Source organism: Myotis daubentonii, chromosome 2, assembly GCF_963259705.1.
Source record: "Myotis daubentonii chromosome 2, mMyoDau2.1, whole genome shotgun sequence".
NCBI lineage: Eukaryota > Metazoa > Chordata > Mammalia > Chiroptera > Vespertilionidae > Myotis > Myotis daubentonii.
Genome location: NC_081841.1, coordinates 21,525,976 through 21,536,490, shown reverse-complemented (window position 1 = coordinate 21,536,490; position 10,515 = coordinate 21,525,976). Strand labels below are relative to the sequence as shown.

At 49.6% G+C, this 10,515-nt stretch overlaps 1 protein-coding gene across 2 annotated transcripts in view; it reads right to left on the bottom strand.

Annotated features, from left to right (window-relative positions):
• Positions 1-402: 402 nt before the first annotated feature.
• CD9 (CD9 molecule) overlaps positions 403-10,515 on the bottom strand; it is a 33,205-nt gene continuing 23,092 nt past the window's right edge. For both annotated transcript variants that reach the window (XM_059681980.1, XM_059681981.1), the window contains exons 4-9: positions 5,666-5,763; positions 4,814-4,888; positions 2,962-3,060; positions 2,747-2,836; positions 1,992-2,075; positions 403-920 (exon numbers count right to left, since the gene is read on the bottom strand). In XM_059681980.1, the coding sequence (XP_059537963.1) occupies positions 855-920; positions 1,992-2,075; positions 2,747-2,836; positions 2,962-3,060; positions 4,814-4,888; positions 5,666-5,763 (512 nt within the window). In that variant the 3' untranslated portion in view covers positions 403-854. The remainder of the gene's footprint in view (positions 921-1,991; positions 2,076-2,746; positions 2,837-2,961; positions 3,061-4,813; positions 4,889-5,665; positions 5,764-10,515) is intronic.

The following is a 10,515-nucleotide window of genomic DNA, read 5'->3' as shown; positions in this document are numbered from 1 at the left end:
GGTACGTACTCATTTATCAACCAACAAATGTTAATGGATAATAAATACTGAGCAGCTACTATGTACCAGACACTAGGTTCTAAGTGCTGGGGGCACAGCAGTGAATAAAACAAAGTCCCTGCCACCAGGGATCTCACATTTACTGCTGTAACCCTAAGACACAACACACTGTAAGAGAGGGGTTCTAGTGTTGACCTATTAGCAGTTGTGTGACCTTGGGTCAGAATCCCTTCATCTCTTCACACTTTGATTTTTTTTCATTAGTAAAGTAGGAAGACCAACCTTCCAACCTACTTTTCATGTAAATGCAGTTAAAGCAGATAGAAGTTGAAAGACATCTGAGAAACACATAGCTCTAAAAAAAGATAAAGGAAGCCATGAAACCCCAAAACCAATCCAGGATATTGTCATAATCTTTTATTATGTATCAAATTGTCTTCAACATAAGTTACAATCTGATTAAATTTGATAGACATTTTTTAAAATCTATTTAAAGAAAAAAAAATCTCTTTATGTACAATATCTTTTGTCTCGAGTCTAGCAAATATAGTACCTTTCATTGCAGGATTTCTGCCTAACATAATAAGCAAAAACAAACCAAAAATTATAAACCAAAGCAAAACAAGTCCCTCAATCTCTCAACTATCCATATGAATAAAGCATTAAAAAAGATAAACATAGAATAACTTTTTTCCTTGTTTATAAATGCAGAATGAATACTAAAAGTTAGTGGCAAAAAAAAGAAAAAACAAAAAAGAAACAACAACAAAACTATAACAACAAAAATAAAACCCCAGGAAAATAGCCAACGATCTTCAGGGGTAAACTTTCCTGCTCAGGAGCGCACGCTGACTCTAGACCATCTCTCGGCTTCTGCGGATAGCACAGCACAGGATCATACTGAAGATCATGCCAAAGATCTGGAAGACAGGGAGGAATAGGAGGAACAAAGTGGCTTTGCTGAGGGAAAGCCATGAGTCATTCAGGCCAAGACAAAGGACTATGAGAATCAGAGGCCAAATGAATTAAATATCAAAGCAGGGGCGTGTAGGCTAGATAATGGGAGGGATCACTGACAGGTGGGGTTCTGAGAGTCTGCAGCCACTTGCTAATGCAAGTAACTTCCCCGGAGAACTTTCAGGGTGAGACAAATACACTCAGAGCTAAATTAAATGCTCAAATTCAGATGTTTCCATAGTCCACACAGGCCGGAACTTTCACTTCCACTTTTGTGTTTTTGTGAGTTTTATATTCTACTTTAAAAAGTATGGTTATCTCTTTTACTGAAAGCTGTGCCAAGGTCTTCTAGATGCAGATGAGTGGTACAAATAACCACTTAGAAAGGAAGCAATTCTCTCTTTTGGGGTAGTCTTATGAGGGGCAGACGAGGGCTGTGCCCCTTGAAGAGTTCCCCAGGGAACCTCGTCAACCCTTGATGGTTCCTGGGAGCTGATTACTAGAGAGTAGATTATATGACGCGTTGGGCTGTCCACTCTGGATGCCTTTCAGACTATAGAGGGAGATGAAACAATTCACATCCATGTAGCTTTCATTGAACTATTTTTTTGGGGGGAAAAGAAGAGCAGGTGCATGATGAAAACATGTTTCGAAGATCATTCCAGGATAACTAACAGGTCTGGGGTGATCCAGACCCTTGCATGGTCTGTGGACTAGCAGCAGTGGCTTCACCTTACACTTACCCCTGAACCTTAATGGTTAAGAGAATGGATTTGAACACTGAGTTCAAATCCCAGAAGCTTCACTCATGAGCTCAGAGACTTTGATCAACTTACTCAACCTCTCTGTCTCTCCGTTCCCTAGTCTCTAAAATGGGAATGCTAAGAGTTCCACCTCATAGGTATGGTGAGGATTCAATCAGCTGATAAATGTGTAGCACTTAAGATAGTGCCTGGCCAGAGCATACCCTTAATCAATGTTAACTCCTAAGAGGACCCCCTCCTACCCCCCACGCCGATGTCCAGGACACTCACCATCACCACGGCGATCCCGATGCCCACGGCGCCAATGATGTGGAACTTGTTGTGGAAGACCTCTTTGATGGCCTCAGGGCAGGGCTTAGAGGGGCAAACCAAGACCCTGGTCACACACGATCCCTGCTCACACCTCCTTCCTCCCACAATACCCGTTTCACACCCAGAGCATTGGTGGTTCCAGGGAAAGGGAAGGGGACAGGAGGATTCAGGTGTCTTGGTTGGTGCATAGAAAGGAGAACCAAGAGAGGAATAGGAGGCGGGTCCCACATATTTGGATAAGAAATCATAGAAGAAAGAGGGGTAAGCCCCTGCTTTGGGTCTATTTCTTATCTGGGTTACATCTTATCATTCTGCAGTTTGGACATTAGCTCTAGTTTACAATCTTGAGCCATTTCCAAGTCTACAAAGCCAATGTCCTTGACTCAGAGCACACCTGTCCCGGATGCCTTGAGTGCTGGGGGAGGCAGAACATGGGGCAGCACTGGGCAGTTCCAGCTGCCAAATCATTGCAGGCAGCTAGAAGCACTTTGCTATTTCCCTGGTCTGGCCTTTGTTTTGCTGCCCTTGGGGACACAGAAGGCGCCAAGGCAGTGGAGAAATGAGGTGACCACCCTGGGATGTTGCAGGTGGAAGACATATTTGTGAAGCACTTAGATGCCTGTCCTCCCAGAACGAGAGGGCAAACTTCCACTTCTACCCTTATGGGATTTGCCCAGAGCAAGTGGGCTGGGGCACTTGCTCTTCACATTTACCTTCACTGTGATGCTTGTGAGTACATCCTTTTTGGGGCAGATGTCCGAGATGAATTGTTCCACTCCCCCTACTATACCACAGCAATCCAACTGCAGAGAGAAGAGCAGGGACGGGGTGAGAGAAACAAACACAAAAGTGACTGAAATAGAGACGCACTGGTCTGGGGCAGCAAGTGCCCGTGTGCACATGCTCTGAAGATGCAAAGGCGACATACCGCATAGTGGATGGCTTTCAGCGTTTCCCGTTGGGGCTCGTCCTTGTTTTTCAGCTTGGAGTAGGTGTCCGTGTAAAATTCCTGGAGTTCCTTAATCACCTGTGATGGACCAACAGATGAGAGAGCAGCAGAACAAATGAACAAATGTCACCTGTTCCGTCTTCTCCACACTCAGCCAACAAATTCCCGTGCTCGGGAAATGTTACCGAGCAGACTGCCCTCGTCCCCACGCCCCCACTTCCCCTCAGCCATCTCTGGGACCCCTCGCTTTCCTCCCACATCCTCTAGGAACTCTGCTCCCGTCATTCCCCCTTCTCCTGCACCTATGGTTGGTCCCTTTGGTCCCACGTGGCTCCTTCCCTTCTATCTATGAACAAAATGTTATCTCCTCAACTTAAATTAAAAAACAAAACAGAACTCCTGATCTGGCTAGCTCCTCAGGCTTCTGTCTTCCTGTTTTCTTCACTCAGAGGCTGTGTGACTTTTGGCAAATTAACCAAGCCCCTCAGAACCTCACTTTCTGCATCTTTAGGATGGAAAGTATATTAATCCCTACCCGAGAGATTACTGTGAAAATTTCAATGTGACATTACATGTTAAGCTCTTAACACAGTGTCTGGGACAAAGTAAATTTGGGGAATAAGTATTACCTATTATGAAAGAAAGGAGATGTTACCATCCTCCCGTAACTGAGGTTGTTCCAATTTAATGGATGCCTGTCTCTTGGTCCCCCCACACCCACAATATCAATAAGCTGACCAACGTCCAGCGTTCCTCCTTCAGTATTTTTCATCGTTATCCCTTCCTATTTCCATGACTGTGGCTTCTATCATCTGAATAATGAAATCATTTTTTTTCTTAAACAGGGTTCCCGCATCTAGTGTCTCTCTGCTTTCCTCCCTCCTGCTCAACATGACAACACAGTCCTTCCTAAAACAGTGTTCTGACGTGGCCATCCTGGCCCATAATGCATTGGTCTCCCCATGGAGCCCAAGCTCAGCTGTGCTCAGGCCCTTTCTTTGCGGGAAAGTACCCTGTCTCCCACCAACGTTCCTCCTGAAATCTCTCTCACTCAAGGTTTAGGCCAATGCTCTCTTCTCCAGGAAGCCGGAGTCCCCTTTCCTACCCCACGGGGCTTTTGGATATTAGTGACTTCTGTGACACTTACCAAATGCATGTCTGTCTGCCACACTAGGTGGCAAAGGTCCTTAAGATGAGAGCAACAGTTTGTGCATCGCTTGGCTCATATTTATAGACTGGGTAAAGGAGCAAGGGCGTCCATCCCAGGCCAGTGGTTCTCAACCTTCTGGCCCTTTAAATACAGTTCCTCATGTTGTGACCCAACCATAAAATTATTTTCGTTGCTACTTCATAACTGTAATGTTGCTACTGTTATGAATCGTAATGTAAATATCTGATATGCAGGATGGTCTTAGGCGACCCCTGTGAAAGGGTCGTTTGACCGCCGAAGGGGTCGCGACCCACAGGCTGAGAACCGCTGCCCTAAGCTGTCTTTTCCAGAAGAACTGGGGAAAGGCTGCCGAGGTGTGAGACACATGCACAGATACGCTGGCCCAGTGACTATTTCCTGAACATCTACTCTGTGCCAACACCGTTTGGGGAACTGGAAGCAGTGGTTGGCACAGTACCACCCAGGGTAGTATAACGCTCACATACCCTGCCCTGGGAAGCTCACGTTCTGAGGGCATGTGGGAACGTGGTGGAATAAGAGGCGCGATGAAAGCTGACCAAGGTGGGCAGCCAGGACACCCTTCCGCCCGCATCACCCCTCATCTGCTAACTCCCAAACCCAAATCACGGGAGGCCCCGAGATCTTACAGAAAGCACCTACCTCATCTTTGTGCGAATATCCCCAGACGGCCGCAGCTATTTCAAGGGCAAATATCACCAAGAGGAACATAAAGAACTAGAAGGTAAAAAGGGGGGTGGGCGAGGAACAATCTTAGCCAACCAGAACAGTAAAGGGTATCCTGGCAAACAAGGAGGAATAGCAATTCCCTGGGACCGGGCACCTGGGGACACAAACGGAGCCGTTCCCAGAAGTGGGGGAGCTGAGAGAGCTAAGCCCGGGCGAGGAGCGAAAGCTGCAGCAGGGAAGGCCTGGAGGGAAGGCCTGGGTACAGGGGGCCCCAGCATTGGTATTTCTAAGGAGTTAATTAGGAGCCAGTCAATAATAAAATACCACTGCTCACTTACAAAACCACAGAGATTTGAGGAAATAAAGTGAGAACACTCTGGAGTTTGAGGAAAATTGAAACAAGTTTTTGAAAAAGAGAAGGCACAGGTACCTGTGGATTCAGGGAAAGAAAGCAAACGTGGCCCTCGAAAAAAGGAAAAACAAAGTCCTGGCATTTAGTCACCTGAAGGAAAGTGATAAGATAGAGACTCCAGAGAGGAAGAGAGGGAGGCATCACCACAGGGGAGAGGACAAGACAGCTGCCTGGCCAGGAGGCTGGGGTAGGGCCCTGAGTGGAGGGACCCTGGGGGTGCTGAGGACAGCTCATGCCCTTGGGGTATCCTATTCACCCTCCCCTCTCTCCCCCCCTCTACCCCCCTTCCCGAGCACCACCCTGCCCCGCCCCACCCCACCCCACCCCACCCCATCCCACCCCATCCCATCTGTTCTATGAGATCTCGGGGCAGGGGGTGGGGTGGGTGTGGGGAACACAGAAAGGATACTCACCAATCCCAGCATGCACTGGGACTCTTGCACAGCCCCACAGCAGCCCAGGAAACCCACCAGCATCATGAGGGCACCGGCTCCAATCAGAATATAAACTCCTGAGGAGAGAGGACAGAGGACAGGACATGGAGGTATTAGCATGGAGGCCCAGCTGTTTCCTGCAATTCCGTTTTCCCTTGATATGACTGTGCTCCCTCCATCTCTCTGTCCCCCTCCACCTTTGCTCTCAAGCCTCCTTCCCACCAGTCTCTCTTCTAGGACCCCATGGCATCAAGTCCTCACTCCTATCTTACCCTCAGCCTTCCTGGAGGGTGCCTATACCCCTTAACTGGGACAAAGAATATCCCTGGGAGCCCCAGATTCTACGAAGGACACAAACTGGCCTAGTCTGTCACCTGTTTCCAGGTAGATGAATCCACATAGGCTAATGAAAACAGACCCCCCAAACTCAGGGTAAATTCCTGGGACTCTGATGAGCCCCCTGCCAGCCTCTACCTGGCAGAAGAAGCTGTCAGGGCAAGCTTCCAGCAGCAAGGGGCTGTGCACACTGGGGCAGCCGGCCCTGCCATGAGTGGCAGCGAGGCACGCACAGTTAGTGACACCCAAGGGCACATGTTGGCAAAGGTAGAGCAGCTTGCTCTAGTGCAGAGAAGATAGGCCTGGTGTCAGGAGACCCTTGACTGGGTCCTAACTCTGCTACTAAGTTCTGTGTAATCATGGGTAAGACATGTTCCCTTTCTTGGTCTCAACTTCCTTATCAGTAACATGAGAGGTTGGCTGCTAGAAAATTTAAAAAAGATCCTGCCCTTAGAGCACACTACAGAGATCTTGCGGTTGCAATTCGGTTACTCTATGTCAAGGGTGAAAAGGCTCTATCCTCTTGTTAAAGGGGAGGTGTGAGTGACACGTTCTAAGCCTTCAATTTTAGTGACCAATGGGGAGGGGGTGATGAGAAGGGCAGTGCCTTTTACAATTTCTATGCCCAACAAAAGGCATAGTCCTGGGATGGGGATCCGGTGGAGCATACTAGCCCTAGTCACCCCCCGGGAATGCCCAGAGGGGCCCAGGTTGCAGCTATATTCTGGAGAAGTCACAGTGGTTCTTCAGGGACTACCCTACCCCCCTCACGCAGGCCCCATGGGGCATTTCTACCCCGGAAGACTGGGTTTGAAATCCAGCTCTGTGACCCTAGGAATGCCACCTGATCTCTCTGAGCATCACTTCTCTATCTGCAAAGCGGGGATGGTAATGTCCACCACGAGATGGTTATGAAGATTAAGTGACATGTCATCAAGATGTGCACAACAAATTCAAGCTACTGCTAATCTTAAGAATACAAAGGATGGGTGACAATTATGAATCATAATGATGAATTTTTATATACTTGCTGATCCCTCCCTGCTAACTGGGACCAGGTCAACTTTCTTGAAATAGGGGCTGAAAGGGAGAGAATCTATGATACTTCCACACAATACACAACAGGATACTGAAGTGATAACCCTGGGCAGGTGTCTGTGACTTCACTGGTCCACATCTGGACCCCTAGTATGGGGCCGAGGCTTTGCAGGCCACAAACTGTGCAGTCTGCCTGCAGCTGAAGCTCACGGGCAGCACCGAGCAGAATGCACACAAGGGAGCGTTTGTGTCTTTGCCCCCTTTGCCCCACATCTGTCGTGATGTCAAGTCACGTGGGTTTACTGGCAAACCCCTATGCTGTATGAATATGGGTATTGTTCCTGTGCATGCCTGGCTCAGACTGGGCAAGGGGACAAATGCAGCTTGTCCTTGAGTCAAGTCCCATCCTCCCGGGCAGTTCCATACTGCGGGGCCCAAGCCCCAGGAGCTGCGGAGGAGGGCTCTGACATGAGGACACCCGTGCGTAGAGGCAGTGACACGGCCTCGGCTTCTCCCCCTCTTATCGGGAAGACAATGAGGATGAGTCACTCTGAGCTCCATAGCAGGGACTGAGTAAATAGGGGTTATTAAGAGATCTAAAGGATTTACAAACAAATGAAATCCGTTGAGTGGGAATGAACAAACAGGCATGTTTTCTCTAAGTCCAGATCCCAGTTAGTAGGCCTGGAGACCCTGGCAGAAGTTGGGGAGTTGGGTGAGTAGCATTAGGGATCTGTGATAGGGATCCAGTGCAGATAGCTAGCTAGCTAGCTAGAGAGAAAGAAAGAATAGTCTCCTAATGGGCTTCCCTTAATAAGAAATATTCATTCTTGGGCTTAGCGGACGAAGACTTTAGGACAAAGGCTGCTGTTGGCTTTAAATCTTGCTCAAGCAGCTGCAGATCTGCGGTGTCTTGGCTTCACCCTCTCCAGTTCCCTGGCAGCTGTTTATGGGGATTTTAGCAGCAGCTGTAAGATGGCTCATCTGCAAGCGCCCCCCCCGGAAGTCAGGGGAGTGGGCTGCTGTTAAAAGGGCCATCCCTGCAGGGATCCTTCTTGCGAAGCTCCTCTTAGCTTCCACCCCAACTCGTTAGCAAGGGCTGGCCATCCAGATAACAAAGCGTTCTCCTTTATAAAACAAGTGAATGTGGGCTTTCCATCTGACTCATGGAAAAAGTTATTTGTCACAGAGCCTTCTCTAGGATTACTGTGTAGTTTGCTCAAGGGTTGTTTATTCTGCTTTTTTTTTTCAGGCTGACATTATAGCTGCTAGTGTTTAAAAAAGCCCTTGGTGTAGCAGTGGCAGATGCTAGGGTGTCCTTTCACCTGTTTATCAGGGCTCGGCGCTGGCTGGACAGAGGACTCATCAGCCTCCTGTCACCACCTCAACGCCATCTTGCAAAAAGCACTCACCATACCTGTTTGTGTGGAGAACAAAACCCAGCAGACTACTGGCCTCCACTTGCTTAGAACAGTTGATTATCTCCAATGAACATAATCAGGGTTCCCAGGAACCCCAACAGCTCTCTCCGTCCCTCTCCATCCCACTGTTTTCATTAATGAGCACCACTTCGAACCCCCTTTGCCAAGCACAGAGTGCTCTGCCTCCCAGAGGTGTGGGTGTGTACACTCTGCCAGTTTTAGGACAGGAAGACGAAGAGACACAGAGCAACAAAACAAGCTGCCCCAAGTCATAAGCTGGGAACAGGGAAGTCAGCTGACGCAGGCGATGCGTCAGTTACCCTGTCACAAAAGGGGAACGTTCCTTGAGAGTGTGGATACCCATGGTCTCTGGTTCACCAACACCCCCCCCCCCCCCCCCATGCCCTCATTCAGTGGCTATGCTCTGGGAGGACACCAAGGAGTTAAGAAGGGCTGCTGGCCCGAGACCAAGAAAATGAAGTTCCCCAGCATGTTTGCAGCCTGGGATCACGAATACTGACGGGCTGACTCTCCCAGGGCCTGAACAGCAGACAAGGCCCTTATAAGGCCGCCTGTCAGCTGTTCTGCTTCACTACGGCCTGTTTTGAATGTTGGAACGTTTCTTTTTCACTTGCTTCTCTGCCTGGCTACCCATTCTTTCTCTTCTTTCAAAGCTGTGGTCCTTCAGGTTTCCTGATGGGCCAGCTATATGGTCAGGCTGGCCTGTGGATTGCCCTGCAGATGGTCAGTGCCCCTGGGCAAGGGATGGTCACCTCCTGATGCTGGGAATAGCAGTGGGGGTAGAGCTGGCACGCTGCTGGAAGAGGGCAATGGGTCAATACCAAGGCTGGTGTCACAGTCCGAGTGGAAGGGGACACAGTGTATGAAGCCTCCTTAGCTCTTTGCCCATGGACCATAATGATTGAATTTCAGAAAGCATTCAGGGAAAGGCAGGGCCAGGCTAGACCCAAGTGGCCATCCCAGCTGACTGATGCTCTGGTGTCACTTGCATCACCCTTTGCTCCCTGAGCTTCCGCAAGCTGAGCTCTTTCCCAGGGAGGGGGTCCAGCTGCAAAGGGTCCATTTCCTCTGTTAGAGCTTAAGGCTGTGTTAATGCAAAAATAACCCCCACATGCATTGTGTCTCTTTGGGATTGTGCCTTCCAATCCCTATCCTAGTCACTGAAGGTAGGACCAGTGGCCATGGGGGGCGGAGGGTGGGGGTGGGAGGTGGGGAGGGCCTTCAATGACCTGTGAGGTTCCCAGAAGCAGGTCCTGGCTCACCCAGACAGTGTGCTCATCACTCTCCTGACACTCTACACGACTTTCCCACCTGTCATCTGCTGGCTGGAGCCACCGATACTTGCGGTTTCCCCCCTCCAACTACAATTTGGGCAAAATCAAAGGCCCAAAGAGCCCCCACCCTGTCCCCACCCCTGGGTAACATCCGGTCAGTATAGATATTTTCCATTCCTACATAGGGGAGTCCTCCCCACAATCCAGTACAGGTCATACAAGAAGCAACTTTCACAGGACGGGGTTCAAATCCTAGCCCTGCCTTTTGAGGGTATGGCGCTCGGACAGGTTATTAACTCCCGAGGCCTCTGTTTCTTCATCAGTGAGATGGGGATCACTCCGTGTACGGTGAAGCGTTCCCGTGATTCATTACATAACCACACGTGAGACAGTGAAGGACACACAGAGAAGGGTTAGTGGGAGAGTGTGGGAGCTGGGTCCCTGCAGAGAGCTATGGGGTGCCTGGGGCTCTCCTCAGGAGGATCTGCCTGCAATGGCTGCCCCCGCCTCCACATTCCTCCAGCAAATCTGCTCTCCCCCCTCCCTGCAGAGGGTTCCCAGCAGCCTGGTGTGACATGACATGACATGACATGACAGGAAATGGAGTGCTCCTGGTCCCCACCCCCAGCACCCCGCCCCCGCCCCTGCCCCTCTAGTTCTGTAGGCGGCATTCCAGGGCTGCCACAAACTCACAGAAAGCAAGCTGTTGCTAAAACAAGTCGGGGCACTATGGAGACCT